This window comes from Ischnura elegans (assembly GCF_921293095.1).
Source record: "Ischnura elegans chromosome 13 unlocalized genomic scaffold, ioIscEleg1.1 SUPER_13_unloc_1, whole genome shotgun sequence".
NCBI classification, from domain to species: Eukaryota; Metazoa; Arthropoda; class Insecta; order Odonata; family Coenagrionidae; genus Ischnura; species Ischnura elegans.
The window spans coordinates 17681342-17705551 of NW_025791657.1; the positions used below are offsets into that span (position 1 = coordinate 17681342).

A 24210-nucleotide genomic window follows, 5' to 3' on the forward strand; every position below is an offset into this window, starting at 1 on the left:
TGCAATGTTTAATTTTACGAAATTAATTTCATTGGTGTTATTGTATTCAGTGGAACTTACTGGCTCACTTTAAGGTTGGCTATAAATTTCTCGAAATATAAAATATATATTTCTTTTTAATCTAACAGCAAACTTCATTTAAAATGTATTTTAAATACGTGATATATCATATGTTGTCGTCGCAATAACCGCATAAATGCCAGCTTAGAAACAAAGCCGCGCTAACTGCGATTTTTTCCAATCATCATGGTAATGCCGTCTCTATGCTTTGAGTCTTGACTTGCGTGGTATTATGGGTATTTTGCAACGAGTACAATGATAGCTCGCTTCCTTCTGAGAGGACAGCAACGAGAAAGTAAAAGTGCTCTGGTACGTTGTATTTAGGATTCTCTGCATTCTATGTCGCTTTTGAGTTCATTTATCGTCCCTTAATCCTAGGTGTTTGTAATCTGTATCCCACATTCGTGAGTTTTAATTATCAATGCCATGTAACAAGGCGTAGTGACTTGTGTTGTCAGACTTGGTACTGCTCATTTCTAACGTGTTTACTGTTACATAACCTACTTATTTGCTATTGTTTGCTGTTAGCGTTTCATTTATATGTGACTACGTTGTTAAAGCTTGCTTCACTACAGGTTATATTATGATTGCAATGCGGCCCTCGAATGCATTCTGGATTTAGGTCACGTATACTACGTGTTGGCGAGTTGATATTCGTTGTCTCAATGTAACTTTGTTGTGTTCTACTAATTGGATTTTATGCCACACGGTTGATTGTCCTTTGTCCATCATTTATAATCTTCTGATTTTTAGGATGTGCTTGAGAGTAAAACGGATAAATTTGGGTTTATATTATTGGTAATAATATGGGTAGCAGTTTACTTCAAATTATGAGCCATTCCCACATGAAAATAAGTAGCGTGTATTGTGTCAATTCGATTGCAGTCGCTGCGCTTTCTCCCGCTCGTAATATTGTTAAGAATGCGGCATAAGTTTTGATTCCATAACATGGTGAAGATCTGTTGTAAATTAGTGTTCGATAAAAGTATACTGTGAACGCCTTAGGCATATTAAAACTTATGCCGTTGCTGCTGTATTGTCGTGTACTCATTGTGTCAACGAATTTCTACCATTTCTATCGATATTTGCCGGTGTTGTGTCAGTATTATTGTGTAAATGTAATATGTTAAATATTGATTTGGTACCGGGATAAATGTGTTGTCACCAATGAAATTCCAGGTGGAGTGGGTAGATAGTAGGATGTGCTATGATTGGGCTATTTTTTTTTCTTTTGGTCTTTTCATCTATTCTCTGATAATCGAGTAATGTTTCTATTTTTTTCACTGAGATAGGGATGTAGTCAGCAAGTTTCTGCATATATTTATTTTTGCTATTTCCTCAGGCCCTCGATATGAAAAGATGCCCATTATAGACCATAGCTATGTCATTATTTCTATTTCGTTACTTGCTAATTCTACCTTTTAATGTATTGAATGAATATTATTTCGCCCTGGTTGTATTGAAGTTGTAACGGCCTAATTTCACCCCTTTCAATGGCTTTTTACGCCTTAAAATTACGTATCTGTAGTTGTAGCATTTGTTCATGGAATGACGAAAAAGTATTCAGCTACCAATTTGTTAATCTTCATCTGTCCAATTTCCTTTCCAGGATTCCGGTCGGAAAACTTTCATTCCAGCACCTCCTGAGTCTCAAAGTGAGTATTTTGATCAATTTCTTATAATTCTGTCTTCTGCAATAACAGTGTATGAAACTGCATAATTCCATTCGGTGTTTTGCCATTGTTTGTTTTTAAATAAGTCGTGTCACCCAATTGGTGTCTCAGTTGTGCTTGTCTTGAAAGTTTGTGTCATCATTTTGATGGACAAGTTAACAAAAACGGTGATGATGAAATATTTTGCCTTGAAGCTTTTCTTCCGGTCATTCTTTTTTCAATTTCTTCATTAGTAATTAATTTCCTAAGAAGAGATGGAGTGGATTGTTTGACTACATTCCAATCAATCAATCCTATGTAGTCAGTTACTTCGAAGTTCTTAGTAGAAATAATGAAGTTTACGAAGTTTGCCTTTTACTTAAGTCTGTCATCCTTAAATGCTCTTTTTAGCCCTAGCTCTCCAATGTGCCTTCTGTAATAAGAAACCGTCGCCATCAATACATTCTCTGTGTGATCAAAGCTAGAATTCAGTTCAATAATAGGTAGAACTACTTTCTTTTAATATTCAGGTATGTATCAAGAGGCTTCCATTGCTCTGTTCACACGAGTCATAGAGCATGTGAAATTGGGTCGAGATCACGGTTTGCTAAGTAATTTGGAAAGTCAGCATCTGCGATTGCTTGACTAATGTCAATAAGGTATTTTTGTCTTTGCTCAAAATTTATCTATCAACTTGTAGAATTTCATATTCAATTGTTTGTATATGCAGCATTGGAAGCTTTCCATAACCATTCAGATTAGTCTGATTGGCACACTAAATGATTTTTGGCTACTTGTTTCAGCATCTAAATACTGAAAAATATGACAGAAAAGTAATTAAATGAAATGAAGTAAACAAACATCCCACTGCAGCAGGGGTCCAATATTTTCTACGAGCTTTCTAATAGTGCAACCTTTCCATCCAATGTTGATGTTCGTGCCATCACAGCAAACTAACTCTAAGTACTCTAATGATGCTCCTTGATCAGAGAGATTAGATAATATGGAGACCACTATATCTTTAGCAGACACAGAGCTTGGAGAAACATGACTCAAATACACAAAATCTGGTTCTTTTATTAGAGAATGGTGTTCTGCTTTAACTGTCTGACAGTACTCCTTCAATTCAATCATTTCTATTACCGTGGTATTGTATATCCTTCCATCAAATTATAACCTATGTAGCTCACCTAAATCAAGATGGATTTGCTGTTAATCGCTTATGATATTTCTCTTTTCCCATCTAATTCTACATCAGTCAATGAACTTAGAAGTATATTCTTCAGTTATAACACCATTGTCTACAAGTGCACTTGACATTATAGCAGCAGCTGTATGGTGAGATACTCCATATTGATCACAATGAAAAGATGTAGTTCGTAATTTTACCCTCACTTGCCATGGTGATTTATATTTTTTTTGAAAGTACTAGGCATGTGATCTTTCTAGTCAACAAATTTCTCCTTGATTGTTGAACTTTGTGTTTTGTCATTCAAAACCTCAGCATCTTCACTTTCAGTTTCAATAGGGTTAACTTGCTGCCTTTTTAAAGTGCGATTTTGCCTTTCAATTCTAGTGGCCAGTTTTTTAGTCATTTTTGATCTAAATAGCTAATAAAAACTTCACAAAAATTATCCTCAAGTAATTATTACAAAACTCTGAAAATCGGCTAAATTGTAAAATTAATACTCATTAAATTTTATTTTTTTACAGCAGAAAAAATACATTTTTTGTCATTTTTTCAGGTGCTTTGCGTGATCAGAAGATTACGTCCGATTTTAATAATTCTTTTTTTGTTTTTCTTGTACTATCGTATCGCAAATTTTCTGCGCTATAGCGACACGAAATTTGTAACTTGTGTTTTTTCGCACCACCCTATTCGTGAATACTCCATAATTAAAACCCAAATATTGCTGGTTTCCCTCTAATGCATTGCTTGCAGCTTGTAGCGTTGAGATACTGTACTTTCCCGAATCCACGCGATCGGTCAATTTGGGGAATAATATTACGCATTCTGATTGGCAATGCTCAAGATGCAACTATAAGACTGTATATCAATGTTTATTGTTTCTGTATCTAATAGCATAAGAATATGTGGAATCGTGAATATCACAGTGAAATGCATGAAACTTAACCAAAAATTTAATGCGAATTTCTCCATCAAGAATTCACCGCACCAATCGAAATCTCTGATGCACTAACGCAAAATTTTCAACTTACGTAAATTTCGACTTATGCAGAGTCTGTCGGAATGCATCTATTACATAACTCGGGGGATGCCTGTAGCTATGAGTTAAAAATTGAATTTTTAGTGCCACTTGTACCCAGAGGTATCTTTAGATATGCCAAAACTTTACTGATTAGTTTTGTCATGAGATTAAAATAAAAATGAATATCTTTTAATAGATAATGCTCCCCATTATTTTAAAATGAAACAGAATAACTTGATTCAGAGAAATCTGATTAATAAGAAAGTTTAATTTACACGTGATCATACCGTGGCGATTTCTATGTATTTCGTGACCAGATATCTGTAAGTGAACATAACAATTGCAAATATTGGCTGAAATTATCTCATTACCTTGTTAACCAGTTGAAGGCTTTCTTTTTTCATATAACGGAAAGAAATTGCATAAACAGCAAACAAGAGAGTATTTAGGAATTTTTAAAGTATGACATATCTATAGATACGTCTTGGCTTTAGTGGGTTAATATTAGATCTCCATTGGACACCATAATGGGACTACAACAGACCGATGCTTGTCCTGAAGAATTTACCCACTGGTTTGCAAATCTTGTAGCACCGAAGGGGTAATCTTTAACTATAAGAGGGGATCATGATACATATAAAAGAAGATAATCCCAATCAATTACACTGCTTAAATACCTTATTAGTAAATTTTAAATGAAATGAAAAGTAAGCCTAATTCACAGCACTGGACTACTCTAAAGACCTGTGTCATTTATTAGGTGATATTATTTTTTTGGAAATAATAAATTGTTCATGGTATAATTCTCTGCCACCCTCTCAAATGCCTCAATGAATGGTAACTTTTTGTAGGCTCAAATGTGATACTAAAAATATAAGTGATTACATATAGTGATATACTATTTCAAACTAAAGAAATCAGGTTTCTGTGAGTAGTAAAATTGAATGTTTGAAAACAACACCAGCAGGAAGTTTAAAAATTGTTTCATTAGAGTGGTGGCTGGTGGTAATTTATCCTGGGTGTGCATTAAAGGAGATACAGGATGATTTATTTATATTATGCTAATTAATATCTATGAGCATCATATTTTGTCGTAATATAATACATAGCACATGCATGACAAACCATTGGTACATTCTACCCTTAAAACTGCATTAACAGATGTAATATAATCAGGCAAATGAAAACAATTATTCTAAGCACACCTTTACAAGTGAGGGTAGGTGAAATTCTTTCTCTCTGAAAGTCATTGAAACCTTCAATGCCAGCCTAGAATTCTTTTCAATTGACAACATCGCCAAAGCAGTGAACTGGTCCTCATCCATCTGGCTAGGTAAGAATGTATTAACATGTTTAAGGGTTGACAAAATCCTCTATGCTTCACTAGTTGTCATCGGAATTGTCGCAAGAATTTTCAGTGGTTTATTTGTTTCACTGAATGTGTTTTGAATGTTATTGTCAACCATGAATCCTAGTAGGGAACGACACCCGAGACTTTCCGGAAGTCCTCATGCATGTAAATTTTGAAGCTCAGTTTTCAAGCTTCATTTTCATTTGACTCATTGGTTTTGAAGTTAACAGAGATTTGTGTAGTTTAAAACAATTTTTGTCGTATAAACAATTTGTTTTCTAAAAAGTGTTAATAATAGATCTGGCTTTCATATATCGAAATTTCAAGCTATTGGAACAAAAGCTATGAGAATACCTAGCACTCAAAGCGGGGCAACTTGATTTTACAAGCAAAAATGGGAATTTTTTTAGAAAAAATGAAATACAAGAAATACCATGGCGCAAAAAATTTGTTGATGTAAATGATCCAAAGTAGAAATAAATTCTCTCTCATTTGCTTTTTGCTGTATTGAAATTGATTGCCTCATTTGGACGATAGAGTTCCTCAAAATCAGGTGTCTGGCCTTTTTTTACAGACAGTAGGATCCTGGGCACAGGTGGTGTAGGCGGCAGCTACACTACCTGTGTGTCACTCAATAAACATGTGCGTGCCCACTCGCGTCGTTTTATGAGTCTGCTCCCAGCGTCCATTTGAACAGCACATTCCCCCTGCTTACCTCGTCCCGACCGAACCCCCTCAAGTGATCGCATCGACCGAATTTGCACCTGGCGCGATGCCAAGGGATAACATACTTGCGGTGAATTCGCCAAGGAGATAGCTGTAGCGTTCAGAGCTTCATATCACATCTATAAGTGGACTGGATTTTATCCTTCTTGTAGTAAAGGAACAGTTACATTTCTTATTTCATTCATCTTTGGGTGTGCACTTGCTAGCATGTGTATATGCACATACCACCTCCGCCATTAGTTATCAACTTGAAATTTGCTTAAGAATATCAGGTGATTGATCTTGGAGATCATAACATGATGATTTTTTCCAGCATAGCATTGTTCAACAGAATAATTCACTTTTCTCGAACCAGCTACATTACTGTTTCCTCTCTCCATTTTCTGTTGTGTGTTCTATTACATCGCTCTTCTTACGTCTATTCATACTAAGGTTTGCTTATACTTTGGCGTTTTATGATCGAGTGAGGTATGACAATGAGACAAGTGTTAAAAATCTACTGTAGCGTTGACGAAAGATACGTTTCATTGCCCAATGCTTCAATCATTGATTTTGTCTTGAAACAATTTTCCTAGTGAAGTCACACACACCCATAAATGCTATTCTTTCAATTGCAGAAGTAGCCTTGTATTTTTTAAAAATCTTTTTGCACGACTAAATTAGTGTCTTCATTGGTTACGGTGACACTTGAGGTATCATGTAGGTGAAGCCTGTCATGATTCATTCCAATCCACGTACTTTAAATTAAAATTTTACCTTGGGGCCATTCATCTAAAATTCATGTAGGCCCCTGTAAATACCAGCAACAACACCTGGGATTTTGTTTAAGAAATTGTGTGTGCAGTGCAACTTTTTTTTTCTAAATTGGTTAATTTTAATTTTCAATTATTTTTTATCAAGTTAGAGATGTCCAAGAAATATTTATAATGGTCATTATGCAACCACTTTGACACTGAGTGTCATGATGGCTTCGCTTGGCAAAATTTTCAGATCTGAGCAAAATTAAAATTTTTACCTTCAGGCTGAATGTGTTAAGAGGAAACATTAATTTTATGTCTTTAATGTGGTGATATTAATGATGATACTAGAATGTTAAAAACGTCTTTTTTGCATTGGTTTCTTATTTTCCTCTAAATTGCATGTCATATATATATAAAGTTGATAATGAAGTGTATTTTAAATTTTGTAATTGTTTGAAAATCCCAAAAATGTATCAATTTTTACAAGTCATTTCTTTTCAACCAAGATAAGTGCTTAAAGCACTATGGGTGACAGTTGTTATTTACTCAAATTGTAAATTTACTTTAATTAACTTTCGTCTGAAGATTTTCACAGCTTCTTTTACCTATGTTGGTGGTGGTTTTCGGGTATTGCTGTGTAGAAAACATTTTCACTCAACGTTTCACTCCTCCTACTGGGAGCGTTTTCAAGAGAATCAAATTTCTCTTGATAACACTCCCAGTAGGAGGTGTGAAAATGTTTTCTACAAAGCAATACCGGAGACCACCACCAACATACTTTAATTAACACCAATATTATTGACTTTAATAAAAAAAATACTATTTAACGTGAAAATGTAGCACATTCGAGGGAGTAAGCATCTCAAGAAAGCCATTGTTTAACAAATCAGAAATTGTCAACCATATGAAGAAGATTTTTCTATTTACTATTTTCTATGCATCAAATACTATCATTTTTAAAAAGAAACAAATTTACATAGAAAATATAAACATTTACAAAAATTGGCAATAATAGTTGGAATATAATGTAATATCTTATCAAGGAGTCCTAAGTGGTGCTGGGCGACATTGTGGGTGCCAGTGTGGGTAAAATATGCCAACTCTCGGAAGGGGAGGGGTGCTAGGTTGAGGGTAGGAATAAGTTAACTTAAGTTAATTGATCCTCCAGAGTAGGTGGTTACGGACAACTTACTACTCACTGGCTCGTAAACCTGTCTGAGTTTCGGAGGAGGATGGGCAAAAGGACAGGATCTGTGAATTACAATAAAGAATTTGGAGGTAGAACTAACTTAGAATACTCAGGCTCTCGCCAACCTTGAAGATGGCAAACCCAAACTGTGAAGTCTGGCTCCCAAAAATCCAGACACCAAGTGACTACCTGTAGTCTTCCATTGGTCTACCTACTGCAGGGGCTTTAGGGGTTGTCTTCCTCCCCTCCTGCATAGGCCTACACTGCAGTCTACTGAGGTAACTAAAAAAAATTTGGGGCACTAACAAAAGTAATCTATTTTACGTTCCAGGATTGCCTCTTCTGTATTGGTAATTGGAAAATCAAGGAAGGAGTGATTGCCCATTCCAACCAGATTGCGTAACCTATTTGGTAAGTATGTAGTTGCAAATGCACTTAATCTATGCTTTTCCACGAATTATTGATTATTGTGGGACTTCCTTGCTTGAAAGATGCATGCCTACCAAGAACCAGATTTTATCTAATAAAATAAACAAACTGAGTTTGAATGTAATTTATTGTTAGAATGGATAGCAAATATTTCTCTTGTTACATCCATAAAAATTTTTGCCTTGGTATACTTCGTTCTTATTCCCATGTTTACACGCTTTCTGAAAGCTTTTCCGAAACTAATTAAAACGAAATCTCCATTTTTCTATTCATCAAGAAATAGTCATATCGCAACGTTTGTGTGTACTAAATAGCTTTTGGTTACTTGAGACAGTGTCAGAGGCCAGCATTTGTCAGTTCTAATGAGCTGGTTATTGTTTGCCTTTGTTGTAAATGGAGTTTTGAATCATACCATTTGTCATTTGTCAAAAACATAAAACTAAGCAAGAAAAATGGCTTGAAATGTTCATAACTTATGTAAAAAAACAATATATTATTATTTATGCTGTTATTTAAGAGTTCTCTCCGGTCTCATTGAGAGCTTTCTTCGAGAGTACACAATCTATAGGCAATAGCAAGGTTTTAGTCGTACTATTACTGCTCCATATAAGAACTGGTTTTGAATTCCACGTATTGGCGAGATCACATGTACAGAAAACTGGTTTGCAGGAAAACTTCAAAACCACTGCGCGACATCAGAAATCAAAATTTTCAAGGCACCACGCCACATAGTCGCATCTTGCGCATGTTGCCCGGGTTACAACTGCTGTGGGACGTGTATCTGTGAACACGTAGCACGATTGCACACTGCGAGGATTCAAAAACAGGAACACAGAGCTCTCGTAAATGCAGCTAGCGCATGATCACTTCTGATTTACGAAGGGGATTCTCGTGGAAGTAATAAGCCTGGTGTGTCCTACCATTCAAATGCAGTAATTCTGGTGATTTTGCATCGGATTTAAATTTTCATAAAGAGATCTGAGAATGCTGAGCGTGACTGAAATTCGTACACGGATAATCCCCAAGACGGATATACCGCAGCCGGATAATCGGGAGTCTGATGTAATTTCAATTTCGTAATTTAAGTGTTTATGGTAACATTTTATAAAAGCCTCCAGTTATTGTGATAAGAGAAAATATTGGAGAGGCAGTCTTACTTATATTGAAAGAAAATATTTTTACAAATTTTTCCTTATCAAAGTAAAGTGGGAGATTCATCCCCCAAAAAGGCTTTCTCTCCATCATGTGTGTCCATTTTTACCATGGAATTACTTAACACATTCCATGCTCACTGTTTTTAAAGAAAATGCTCAGGGGCTGCCATTTTGGCAAAAAGTTGTATTTTTTATTATTAACTTAATGACGTGATCTTATGAGTTGTGATTCTTGGTACATGTATTTACTATTTTTCCCAAAAGTAACCCTCCATTTGTTAAAAAATTTGAATTAAAATTTTCCAAGTATCCTGTCAATCTTGTAAAGCCTTGCTGCAATACATGTATATGATTCCGATATTTCTTTGCTTTTTGTCAGTACTGTGGCAAAAATCTTTGGACTTAATCATTTTATTGAAAACTAATGAAGATATTAATCCAGTTAATGTTAATTTTTCAATCTGGAAATTTTATATTTGAATACAATTTTTAATTTTGCTATAGAAAATATAATAAATATATTATCAATATTTCTGGCAAAAGTGGTGTTCCCTATCATGGATAATGCGACTAAGCGATTTGATAACCTCTAGAAAAATTGTATGATGGCATGCATAGGCTTATTTATAAAAAGGAAAATTTGTATAAAAGAAGAATTATATTGGTTATATTAAAGATCTTCAAACAAATTAGAAATTGTCAACCATATGAAGAAGGTTTTTCTATTTACTATTTGCATTGCATTCTTCTTGAAGTGCTACCTACAATTCTTTCGTTTTAGTCTTTTCTGTCTTTGTCATTTAGTTGGGGAAATGTCTTGATAAGCCCATGGTTTTGAATGAGGTGTGCTGGGATGATGGTTCTCTCTTCAAGGGAGCTGGAGTTATAGATATTGTTAAAAGTGATTCTAAAATTTGAATTCAAAAGTCGATAGAAAGAATTTTTAAAAAATATTCTGAGAATAAAAAGTAACGGTTCGGTAACAGTAAGATTAGTGGGTGGATTCCCAAATTTTTGTACCATGTGATGGATTTCCTTTCAGTGGGATAGGAAGACCTTTTTTTGATCCCAATGATGGATGCCACTCACATAATTGTTATATTCAATCACTTCCTGTGGCTTTCTTGCTGTGCAACCAAGGACATATGAGATACTTAAAAATAAACTTTTTTATCATATACTAGAGGACGCAGTAAACTTCAAATCACCTTCATTTATCAAGCTATGTATAGAAAAATCAAATGTTCTTCGTTCGTCTCGCCAACATCCGAAAACGGCTAAAGCAACCTTCTTCTCTCAACCACGGCTCAAATTATCTTATCATTATGTTAGAAATAACTATATCAACATATAGGTACTTACCAACAATGTTTTTGGTCGGTACTGCTTATAGGTTATCACTATTAAATTTGGTTATTTAATAAAACTTGCTTATGTTTGGATGTAAATCGTTTCTCTGATGAAGAAGCTGTAACTTTTTAATTTATCCACTAATCACTTAACAAATGATTTTGCTACACTTTATTAATAAATTTTATAATTTTAAAACTCTTGATCAAAAACAAAATGTGCAAGCCACCATGACTATTGCAATCCCATTTGTAATACCCGTACTACCACTCACTGAACCACTGCCATGAACTGCACCAGTGGGGATCTTGAGTTCTGCTGTATCCCCTTCCTCCGGTCTCTTTCTCTCTCGCAGGCGCCTCCTTTTTCTCACTACCATTATTGCCTCTCATTATTGCCTCCTCAGTACTATCGTTAATTTTATTTAATTTAAATAAACAACATGGCAGCTTGTTTGCAAAGCGTTTGCAGTTCTTGGGCCAAAGGTCGCGTCACTATTTGATTGTGAGCACAACGCTTGTCAGCTTTCATATCTGGATTACCCATAGGGTAGAGGCTAGCCAGTGTTCAGCTCAAAATCCATTGCCTTCATCTTCATCTCGTGATCCCATATCTCAGCAACCTCGCAAAAAAATGCAACCCGAAAAAAGAAATTAAAAAGATATCTATCCTTCTTATCCATTATGTTCAGTCGAGAAAATGGCAATTATTTTCGCCCAAGCGATGACTAGCAATGTCATAAATTGGCAATTCCTACACCTTCACTTTTTATAAGGCACTAAAGATTAGATATTCCCGTTCTCTGTGGGTGTAAAGGCCACTTCCTAGGTCATGAGATGAACAGATCTCGTGCGAGTTCCATCTTACGAATTGATCCGCCATATTTTCTTCAACACCTGTTATCTGAGAAGTATTTGTCTATCATATTGGATTGTAATTTCTGCGAGTTTAAAAAGGCATTAAAGAAAGGTTTGCTTCATATGAGTATAATAATTTTCCCATTTCAGTAACAGAAGTAATTTTTTTACGTTTCAGGATTGCCTTCTCTGTATTGGAAATAGGGGAGTCGAGGAAAGAGCGAATATCGATTTCAACCAGATCGCCTATCCTATTGGGTAAGTACATGCAAACGCATATAATCGAAGCTTTTTTTATGAATTATCCATTACTGCGTGATTGCCTTACTTTAAATAAGCATGCCATTCAAGTGCAAGGTATTATCTAATACAATCGACCAACTGAGTTTGAATATAATTTATGATAAGAATGAATAGTGAATATTTCTCTTCTTATATCCAAAAAACGTTTTTTGCCACAGTTTACCTCGTACTTATTTCATAGCTAATAAACACTACTACAGAAATATTTTTCAAATGAAATCCACCAATTTCTTTTCCACGAGACGTAGTCCTATCGCAAAATAATATGTACGAAATAGCTGTTTAACTACCTCAATCAGAGGCCGGCATTAGTCAGTTCTTATCAAATGATTATTTACTGCTTTTGTTTAAAATGATGTCAAAATCTATAAGATAATCTCATCTTACCATCGAGAATATCTAAAATTTCATTTTTCAAACAACAAGTGATTAAATACATGTTTCAGAAAGGCCATATGTTTCTATGAAAGTGGGAAAAATGTTCAAGATGCGGTTTCACTGATTCTTGATGCATAAAACTTATTTTAATATTCTGCAAATATTGCCAGAGAAAATAGGCGAGAAAAGTAAAATAAGGAAAAGCACATATTGAAAAGGCATTAGTCCCCATTTACTTTTTTTTGAGATGCAGACACAATTAAATTTTCCTAACAACTAAAACAAAACAGTACCAACTGAAATAATAGCCGTAGTTACCAGTTCAAAATTCAATTACATAGAAAAACTTTGCTGGCGTGTGCATGAACAACTGAAATTATTCAAGGTCCGCAAGATATAACATTTATGAATTTTAATTTATGGCCTGATAACGCGATGAATACAATATGTTTATTAGAGATTCCTTACGGCATTTTTATATTATTCTACGACGCTATTCATGTGAAATTGTGTTTTGTCTTCCGTCCGTCGTTTCGCTATCAGTTCATTGATGTGAATGACTTTCAAATTATGGACATTTGATGTTATTTCTACTGATTTTATAGAAGAGCCAAGAATGGAAAAATTATTCTTAAACATAAATCCCGGAATCCCATGAATACTCGGAATCGATAGAATAATCTACTGAAGTGCTGAAAGTTTGGCATCCAATTTGTCATCACTCTGGATGTTTGTTGGCCTGGCCGTAAGAAAGCTATAACAAGCTTACTTGATAAGCGCCTTCCATATTTCTTCCTTTCATCTTATCCAGCCCCCGGCTTCTTCCTACCTCTCCCCTGCTGGCTCATGCGACCCTTGGTGTCCGATTAGTTCGTCATTTTCGCCGCTGGCGCTACTTGTGCACTCGCCCGACGTCAGCCTTGTGATTATACGGGAAGTAAGCGTTTTGGTTATTCCCTGCGATAAACCATGTTTTTTACAGTCTTTCTTGCAAAGTAGGCCATATTTTCTTATCGTATATCGTTTATAGAGTGTGTAGGAGTTTGAAAAACTGTCTATTTCGGTAGAAAAGGAAAATGGTGGGCAGAAGATGTATCCTGCCAGGTTGTACCTCTGGTTATAAATCCAAATCAGAAAAGGTGCATGTCTTTTTGGTTCCAAGGGAAGAAAGCCTGGGAGCTGAGTGTCAGAGGTGCATTCCTCGTGATAATTTTCCAATAATATATAACAGCCTCATTAATCCCCCTAGAACAGGGAAATGCACGGTGGAAAATGATTTCCCTCCATGTGAGCCAAACCTTGGCTGACATCAAGGAAAAGATCCCTTGAAAAGTGAGGGTATAAAGGAGAAGACAGAGGGAGAATTAAAATCATTAGTAAATTGTGAAAGTTGGGATCTTAATTTTGCCGACAATCTTGATTACGCACTTCCAGAGTTTGGACTGAGTTTTATATTATTGTTCTGAGGTGATATGCAACGCAATGCTGCAGAAGATAAAATGTGCTGAGAGTCGGGCAGCATTTATTAATCCACCGGGGTATTCCCACTCGGCTCTAGCTGGGCCGCTGAGAAGAAAGTGTCCTTCCATAGTGCATCCGAATGATCGATCGACTATAAGGGGGGGGGTGTGAGGAGATAGATAGGAAAAAAATAAAAGAAAAGTAGAATTTTTTTAAATATTGTTGTCTAGGCTTGGCATGTAATAACCGTATTTGGGTAAAGTAAAATCTGTAGTGCCAAAAAGATGTAAAATGTATTTCCAGGCATGTAATTTTTCAAAAATATTCCCGGACCCCCATGACTGGGCCTACCCCAGGCCATTCCATCCCCCCAAAGCATATTCTGAGTTACGCCACTGTAATACAGAATTGGTGACATAATTGTGGTAGGTAGTTGTTGAATACATGTTTGCAACTGAGAAAAGAATTCTCTCGGAGATTAAGATGATTTTCGGTGGGTATTGGAAAAGAAAATCAATTAGCCAAAGCTATGGGTCTCGAGAGGTAAATATTCGGTCTTAAGTTTTACTTTTTAGAGGACTTACTTAGCGGTAATGCTTGTTACAAATAATAGTGATTAATATCATCGGAATGCCATTTTACTTATAGAATCTCTCATTTACGCCAATCACAGGCTTAAAGTCATGAAGTCACTTCCATGTGGAAAGCTGTAGCGGCCAAGTTACGCGAAAGACTTTTGGTTAGGTCGGCACTCGTTTCTCCTCAAGTATCTAGGAATAGTAAAGGGAGATTGTCACGACTTTTTTATTGCCGCTTCGTTTACTAAGTTTTCAGCCTAATAATTCTGTCCATGCTATAGAGTACCTTGCCGATAATTTCCGTTAACACTTCGCAGTTTTGCTTTCATTGCTAGATAATTTCGATGGAATATGGACCGATGTCATTTTCAGGTGGGTACATTATCTTCACACCATCGTCCTTTTTGTCTTAAATGTCTCGCAGAAATGGGATCTACAAAAAACACACCTAGATTATTTATCCCCGTGGGAGCAAGAATTCAAACACCCGATTCCGTAGGCTATTTTATGACCGTTTACGGAAGCTACTGCGCCAGTTTTCACGAATAAAGCTAATTCATATTCTTAAAAACTGAAGCGCGTAAGAGTGAGTACATGCGCGAAGCACGGCTTTCAAAAATTTAGAAATATAGTCCATCGAGTTACCTCACAGCCATATCAACCCATGTTATACGCCCGGAACGACTGGGCGAGTGCACTACTAGCGTTTGACGGCCGGCATGGGAACTAATCGGACAGTAAGGGAACGTACGTGAAGCCGCGGACGCCGGGGGCTGATCTTATCTCAATGGCTTCTAATGTGCTAGCTGGGATGCAATTAGCACAATCCCAAATACCCTGAAAACTATATGCTGAGTTTGAAAGTTAAAGATACGATCTTCAGTGATCTACTCTTCAAGGTAAGGTGATAGGAGTATAATTCTGAAAGTGGATAAGACTATTTAGAAATCTCTGTTACCATGGAGTGAGGTCCAAATAACGCTACATTTGCTACAGCGCGCTCTCCATGGAAGTACTCCAGAGCACTGGTCGACAGGCGATACGTTTGCTGCGAGAATATATTTCCGAAGCGGTCAAGAGCGGAGTCAAAATAGCAGAATGAACAAGGTCAGGCTAGCTGGATTATGAGATGGAGGAGATTGTTTCAATTGTGACTAGAGGCGATCAAGGTCATTGAATATTAATGGTTGTGGTCGAATATAATTAGAAAAAACTTTATATGGAAGATCGTGGTTCCACAAAGTTAAAAAAGAAACTTGGGACTACATTTCTCACAACTACTCCCCCGCATACCTCTTCCTTTATAAACTAATTACCTTATTAAGAGAAAAGTGGGTGATCCACAGTTTAATAACTTGCAATTTATACAGTTATTATGACTAGCGACTATTGTAAAACTTTATTCTTCTCATTATAATATCTTTATTTCATATATCTTATTTTCCTTCATGTTTAAATTAATGTCATGAAATGATGTGTCTAAATATGTTCTTATAATCGTTTCTACTACTACATGCCCCTTGTTATAGTTATGTTGCCTTCTGTACGTAAAGGATGCATCCAGAGACATAAGTTTATCTTAGAGGAGATACGAGAAGGTGCTTGTAGAGGTAGTGCTTGCATTATAATCATATAAATCATCGTTTAATTAATATCCTACCTGTGAATGCCCGTGTCTTCTTGTAATTTGGATTATGATCAACATACGACAAATATTGTACCAAAATATTCTCTTCAGTATTAGTATGATATTTTATGATTGATAATCAAACCAAAACATACACTATGGTAACTATGGTAACCTTGTCTATTTTCAAAGAATCAGGGGGGGGAACGTGACCCTGTACCCCTCCCCAATATCTGCATCTGTTCTCTATCGTCTGAGCATTGTGCAACTAATGAATTTTGCTCATTAATAGAGGACAGAATAGTTAATTCTTATTTTCAGGAAAAAAAATTCAACGTGTACTGATTGAAAGATAGGAAAGTTTTTCCCCAATACTTTACATATAATATGGGGCCACCTCGAATATCTGTGCGGAGTAGGGCCATAATTATGAAAAATTTCAATCACAATTAATGCCATAAAAATCAGATAAGTGAAATATTGAACGATGTTGTCTATTTGAGCAAATTTTGTTTTAATTCAGGTTCACAAAGTCACTGGCAATGAGAAATTTTCAATAAAGATTAATAGGATATCAGGGGGAGATGAGAAGTGGACGGGAGGAGTATGTAAGGAAGATAGGGAGGGGCGGTGCGGAGTGATTGGGGCCCTCGGCTGGGGCTCAAAATAGGGCCAATCAACTGGTGAGCCCTGCCTTGGAATACTTAGGAAATCCCTTGCGTTGAAATGGATTTTGACACCATTCTGCTTCTTAAAAACCTCATAAAAGTTTATGAAAAATTACAATTTCGTAAGATAAAGTAGTGAGAAAAGTGGGAATTTCACAGCTTATAAAATTCAATAATGTAGAAGTGCTGTTTTTTTCTCAAACTCCGATAAACTGGAGACGAAGGAACTGAAGACAAAGTGGTGGATTAAAAATTATTCCATTGCTTGTGGTGTCTTTTCCAGAGGACATCACAAGTGTTATTAAGGTTTTAACAAGAAGGTTTCTTAGAGGAGATAAGGAAGTGAGGAGGAAAACCTGGCTTAAGCATGCTTTTAATTTATGGCTCAATGGGGAATAAGACTGTGCTTCATTTGACGAAAGAAATGTTGCACATAAATTGCCCTCCAGAAAGTAACCAAGCATATATTGATAATTTTATGGTGTCTTTACATCCATTCTGACATTTGCTATTAAGTTGGTACTCAGGAAAATTTTTCCTATTTGAATACAAGAGATTAGCAGTTTTCCACAACATTTTAATGCGTATAACACGTTTCAGCTCACAGAGTCATCATCTGGTACGAGACTCATATGTTAAGTATTACCATCTTTACTTTACTCCTATGTTAAGTTTACCATTACCATGAAAAGTGTTACCATCTTTAATTTAAATATTTAGAACTTCCACTATGTAGCACCTGCATCTGTTGAATTTCTTCTAATGTTCCAATTTATTTTTTTTCTGTTTTCCACTTTTTCAGCAGTGAAAATCAACTTATCTTCAATCATCATGTCACATAATAGATTTTTGAGCATATCATCTCCATTTTCATTCTAACCTCACTTCCCTCATTATTATAGGCTCCATGACAAATGATCGGTACTCCTGCTTGGTAGAAAACTGCCCCGACATTTCTAGCGTAGCTATATCTATTTTGGTCTCCAGCGGAATTGTTATTTCTTCATAAAAACGATGGTTGTGAGTGATTTCATTTCAAAAATGCCATTCCAGAGCATTTAACTTTTTGATTTGCATTGCATATTAAGCGAGATATTTTTTCTCTAGTCACGCTTGTGCTAATTGTTATGTTTGCACACTGTTATTGACATCATTTAAGGTAATAATTTGATATTCATTCTTTTTCTTTTCAGTCAATATTTCATCCTTTCGTAGCAACGCTGAGATCGTGTGTTACTCCTTGCTGACCAACGCCACCACGCCTGGTTCCCATTTGAAAGTTCCTGTATTCTGAATCTAACATTTATAAAGTAATCATTTCATTCTTTCGAAATAATGGCAAGCAACATTTCTGCTAGCGGTGCAGACCAATTTGTTGAGGAGAGGCTTCTTGCAGGATTGGTAACTGGTCCATTGCTCCAGCATAAAGAGCTGCTGGACATGTTGGAAGATGTAGATGTACGTGGTATGCGGCAGAAAACACTCTTGCACGTTGGTGTGGGACTTGGAAAAACTGATTGGGTGGAGGAGCTACTGGCGAGAGGGGCTGATACAGACATAACAGATGACAGTCAACAGAATGCATTGTCTTCGGCTGAGGAGATGGTGCGGCAGTTCCCTGCCGATGTAGAACGCTCAAAAGTGCTGAATTTGGTGTCGTTGGTTCACAGGAGAGACCAAGTTATTATGCGTCGTCTGGAAGCATCTCCGAGTAGGAGCGCTGATCATGCAACACCCGTGGCTAGCCCAGAATGTGATATTGCATCTCTCAAGTCCTCTGTGGACTCATTGAGGCGAGAGATGAAATCTCTTGTGCGACAGCTGAGCTCATCCTTGGAGGAACTGAAAGCGCAAGTGTGTGGACGCGATGCACTGTTGCGTTGTCTGGAAGAGTCCATGACGTCAACAGCGGAGGATTTGACGGCAGTCAAGGTTGGGCTTGGTGGGGAGGCATCTTTAAGTCAACCTACATCCGATCCGGCCAGATCAAGGCAGGAGTGTGTGGATGCCATGATGCGAAAGACTAGGATAGTGTATGGAAGTGGAGTTGATGAAATGCGTAGATTGTATGAGAGACTGTATGATGGAGATGAATTCACAGCGTGTATTATTAAATATTTAAGTGGGGATGTTCGGGTGAAGGTGATGGTGGACAGTGAATCTGAGTACATTGGAAGAATGAAGGAGAAGGTTGTGGATTTAGATGGGACTGAGGAGGATGGGAGTGAATGGATATCATTTTGTGACTTTGAGATTGAGACTGTATATTTGGGTGCAAAGGATTGTTCTGGTGAAGATGAGAAAGTTGTATGTTGTAGGTTAGCTGGGGCCCTCTCACAATTATCTCTGAAGTTAGTTTTTGATAATGAGGGGAGGCCATATAGCAAGGGAGATGTGGAACGAGAGCGTGAGTGGATGAGGGCTCTAGATGAGTTGGAGGAGAGGGAGAAGAGGGGAGAGGGATTAGACGAGGATATCAGATATGCATTGGATTGGAAGACACTGAAGGCAAAGGTATGTTGGCTGGCAGCAGCTGTCCCTCTTATTATCGCTTATGATGGATCCACAGAAGGAAGATCTATTTTGCAGCAGCAAGCCCCTCTCCTCCTCTCTCTCTATTCTAACAATGTGATGGGAACACTTCTAGCCAGTGCAAAGGTGGGTCTTATGTCTATTTCTCACGCTTTTATCATTCCATTATGGTCTTCATTAAAACATTGAAATCATTATATGAAGCTGTATTAGCAATTAAATCGGTAATTAATAAATGTAAACAGAGTTTTGAATAATGGAAAGATTAGTTCGTAATTTAATTTTCCATGATTTCCTTAAAGTGGGCCACTCATTGGTTTGGCAAATAGAGGTGAAATGAAACTTCTGGTACTTTGGATGCGAAATCCTTAGTTGATCCTCTCATGTGTTCTATGAGTAGTTTGATTTAATGAGAGTGGGGTTTTGTAATAGTAAAATATTTAAATGCAATTTATTTTAGTCAAACATTCTACTTCTCGGTATTCCAAGATGCAGATTTCTTTTTAAAAGATAACATGTATTGAAGATCTTATATGTCATTAGTTTAAGAAAGTGACTTCAAAACTAGCAAACTCTAATCTAATGGTTAAATATCAAAGTTAAAGATAAAATAATATATGGAAATTGAAGAGTGCCTATATTCAAATCCATGATATATCAATCCAGTCATTCATACGTGAATTCCAAACAATAGTGAAAGTCTTCCAATATTTTTCACTTGTAAAATAAGAGATTCTTGTGGAATATGGGTTTTTTGGAAGATATTTGATAATTGTTGCTTATAAATACTGCTATTGCATTCTTGTAAATGGAGGTCATATTTTATCTCACCATGAATATTGCCCTAATTTTGACATTGCATTTTGTTTGTGATTGCACTACTTTTCATTCCATTAATTTATATTTTCTGTTTCAGAGATGAATTTGGCCTGATATACTTTAGAGATTGTGATGGAGCCAATCCTGAAGATGAAAATTCTGTTCATATTCATTTATTTTCTTTAAGTCTCAGTTTTTATTGGGTTAACTGAATGACTCGCGTGTTTAGTGCAATTGTTACCCATATTTTATGATTATACTCAGACATTTATGTTGATTCATATTTTATGATTATACTCAGACATTTATGTTGATTTCATGTTTGCTAAATAGCACTTTTTCATTCGTTAGGTCATTACATTTTGAGATGCATGTTGTTTTAATCTTGTTGGCACACAATTAAATCAGCCTTTTCGTAGTCATGCCGCTATGATATTCGTATTTTTGATTATATATCACTTTACATCTCATTTATGCTATAAGTAAATGGAAGGAATGTATCATTTTGGCTTACCAATGTAATCCTACAATTTATCTGAAAGCCATCGTGTATTTGCAACATATGCAGCTCTTTCCAATTTTATAATCATATTTTGCCGGATGTACTCATGTTTGCGTAGCCCTTTGATAAACATGAGTTTGTTTTGGTTCATTGCTCTCACCTTGTTTGACTTATTCACTTGAGAGACATTTCCCTGTAGTTTGTAATTATAATGATGTAGGCATAACATTCTGTAGTAGGCGTAACACTATATTCGTCAAAGATTATTAACTAAGATATGGTGTGCAATTTAAATGTGATTTAGAATATAAATTTATAATCTTCCATTTGATAATTGGGTTTGGGTTTTTTCATTTTTTTTTATGTTTCACAATTTTACTTTTTCTCTATTCTTGGCATTAGTATTTGGTACTCATTCGTTTCTGTAATTTCATTATTTGTTAAACAATAGCTATATTCTCTCTGCTACCTGGGGGTAAAAGAAATGTGGTTCATGTAATGTGTAGTTTTTTTTCAAAAGAAAATCCATTTACAATAATTGATTTTTCTAAGGTATTTCTGAATTGATAATTTTACCTGTGCTACACCACACCAGTTGGTAAGACAAGATTAACAATTTAGATTTTGTAAATATGATCCATCAGATATAAATATAATGACACTACTGCAGGTTAGTTAATGAAATAATTATATTATATGTCGATTTAAAAAATATTTTATAATCATGTCTGATGGTAAATATTTTACATGTAAATTGCTTTATGATTATTACTTGTAATTGATAATTTAGGATAATTAATGCGTATCAATGAGGAAAACCATGCATCTCTGAATAATTCTTTTTTGTATCTGTTTGTTTATCTCTGAAGAGGAATGGCAAGATATCCTCAGTTAAGGTATTGCCTGTTCTTATTTATTTTGCATTATTTTTCTTCACATTTATTTTTCTTTTTAAAAATGTCATGATACTATGAGGACGTAATGTATTTTTTTCAATAATCAAATAAATTATCATGTAGTTGTAAATGTATGCATATTGTTTGTTTATTTAAATTACTTATGTGGTATCACACTATATTCTGTACAATGCCATTCAAAGCACATTTGGAGAAATAGCATATCATTGAATGTGATGTGATTGAACCAGTTTTTTTAAAGTTTCGCTGCAAACTGTTGTGGAGCTTTATCCAATATTGCATATCATGCTCCACACATATAAAATAAATTTCGTATGCCTTAAAATTTCAGTGATTTCTTTTGGTTTTAAATCAGTATCCCATGTGGTGCATCAGATTCAATCATGACAAATTTTGTAACAAAGTGCAAAAGGACCTCATGATGTTCACCTCCTATTTGCCATGATGCTTTTTAGTGCTGTGCTCCATAGCCCACCTTATCCTTGAATTTGTTGAATCTAATCGCTAACACAGGCCAACAAAAAAAAACTTTTTTTGGTGCCGGGAGTTTTTGAGCTGATATTAACAATATTAGAGGTGCTAAATCCAAATATGATAACCGTTTTTATGTAACAGCTCTACTTTTTTAGATACGGCGCATTTTATGGTTATATTCTTTCAAATTTTTGATATATTTCAGAAAATATTTTTAAAATTTAAATCAATCTATAAATAAACTAATTCATAATCACTCTGCAGTATTTACTTTGAAAATCACCTAAAGGTGACCTTTAAGAAAGGGGTTGGGGAAGATTTGGCGTGTTTGAAGAAGGGAGAGACAGGCGTACAGAGCGGAGGCAGTGGGAAAAGATACAACTAAGGGATGTGGGAAACCCACGGTGGAAAAGGACCCTAGTCATAACTGTAGAATAACGACACGTGGGAAGAATCACAGATAAGTGGAGAAGAGTAAAAAAGGGGGGATAGGGTAAAGAGAGAGTGTGTCTTTGAAAATGGAGAGGCGGGAGTAAGTGAGCAGTAAGTCACCATTAGGTGATTTTCAAAGTAAATACTGCAGAGTGATTATGAATTAGTTTATTTATAGATTGATTTAAATTTGAAAAATATTTTCTGAAATATATCAAAAATTTGAAAGAATATAACCATAAAATGCGCCGTATCTAAAAAAGTAGAGCTGTTACATATTTCCGAAAACAAATGGTCAAATTCTCAAAGTTTTTGTAAAGCAGCCTCTAAAAATGAGCTCAATTCGAAGAAGCTGTGTAAATCATTGTGATGTGTTTTGTTACATTTGTGGGGAATATACTTAAAAAGAAAATAGGGAAAACATTACAAACTTTGTAAAACGTGCATACCTAGGATATTTTGGTGTTCAGCTTGGTAACCAAGGTAAAAAGTAGGCACCGCATGTTGTGTGTAAAACATGCACAGAACATCAGCAGTATTGAACTACAGGAAAAAGGAAAAGTTTAAAGTTTGGTGTGACAATGGTTTGGAGAGAACCTACAAACCATATTGACGACTGTTATTTTTGTATGATAAATGCTTCAGGAATTAATCGAAACAATCGCCACAAATGGAAATATACAGATTTGCCTTCAGCTAGACACCCAGTACCCCATTCAGAAGAAATCCCGATCCTAATATTTCAGACATTACGAGATGTATGTGAGGATAAATATGAGCCATGTGAACACATTTCTGATTCTATTGACGATAGTGACAGTGACTACGAGGCAGTATCAACAAATCCTCAACTATTTAATCAAGATGAACTAAGCGACCTCGTTAGAGAATTGAACTTACCGAAGGAAGCATCTGAACTACTAGCTTCAAGGATGCATGAAAAGAATTTAATGGAACAAGGTACAAAAATTAATTTTTATCCCACAATTGAAAAGGATCTGCTACTCCTCTTTACTCAAGAAGACAATCTTACATTTTGTTTAGACGTTAGAGGTCTTCTGAAAGGAATGGGACTACCGCAATATGAAGCTAGTGATTCGCGTTTGTTCATTGATAGCTCCAAGCGTAGTTTAAAATGTGTTCTTCACAATGTTAACAAGTTTGGCTCAATACCAATCGCTCATTCAACTGAAATGAAAGAAGAATATGATACAATAGTATTGGCCTTACAGAAGATAAAATACTAGGGACATCGCTAGGTGATTTGTGTAGATTTAAAATTGGTGAACTTTCTTCTTGGGCAGCAATTTAGCAACACAAAATATCCTTGTTTCTGGTGCCTCTGTGCTAGCAGGGACAGACAAACCACTGGATTAAGGAGGAGTGGTCAAAGAGAGAAAACTTAATTATTGGGTAAAAACATTATTGCTGAGTCTTTGGTGAACGGGAGAAAATCACCTTACCGCCCCTTCATGTTAAACTAGGCTTAATGAAGCAATTTGTAAAGGTTCTTGACAAGGATGGACCATGCTTCGGCTACTTTAGAATAAAAATGCCGCAGATAAGTATAGAAAAACTTAAAGCTGGTAGTTTTGATGGGCCACAAATCAGACAACTTACAAAGGATCCTGCTTTTGTCAAGCCATTGAATGAGATTGAAAAAAACAGTTGGCTTTCATTTGTTTAGGTAATAAAATTTTTTCTGGGAAATCACAAGCGAGATAAATTATATTGAGCTGGTAAACAATATGCTCTCCAACTTTAAACCACTTGGATGTAATATTAGCATAAAAGTTCACTA

The 24210-nt window shown here is 35.7% G+C and overlaps 1 protein-coding gene across 1 annotated transcript; it reads left to right on the forward strand.

The window, feature by feature from the left end:
- The first annotated feature begins 316 nt into the window (after positions 1 to 316).
- On the forward strand, positions 317 to 21736 carry LOC124172425. The gene is made up of 6 exons (XM_046551865.1): positions 317 to 369; positions 1670 to 1715; positions 8260 to 8339; positions 11897 to 11976; positions 17927 to 19391; positions 20182 to 21736. Exons 5-6 carry the CDS (start codon positions 18069 to 18071, stop codon positions 20185 to 20187), a joined length of 1329 nt encoding a protein of 442 aa, XP_046407821.1. The 5' UTR covers positions 317 to 369; positions 1670 to 1715; positions 8260 to 8339; positions 11897 to 11976; positions 17927 to 18068; the 3' UTR covers positions 20188 to 21736.
- Positions 21737 to 24210: the final 2474 nt, after the last annotated feature.

What these genes read in the sequence shown, in the direction of transcription:
- LOC124172425 (XM_046551865.1), top strand. Translation starts at nt 18,069, where the DNA reads ATGGCAAGCAACATTTCTGCTAGCGGTGCAGACCAATTTGTTGAGGAG.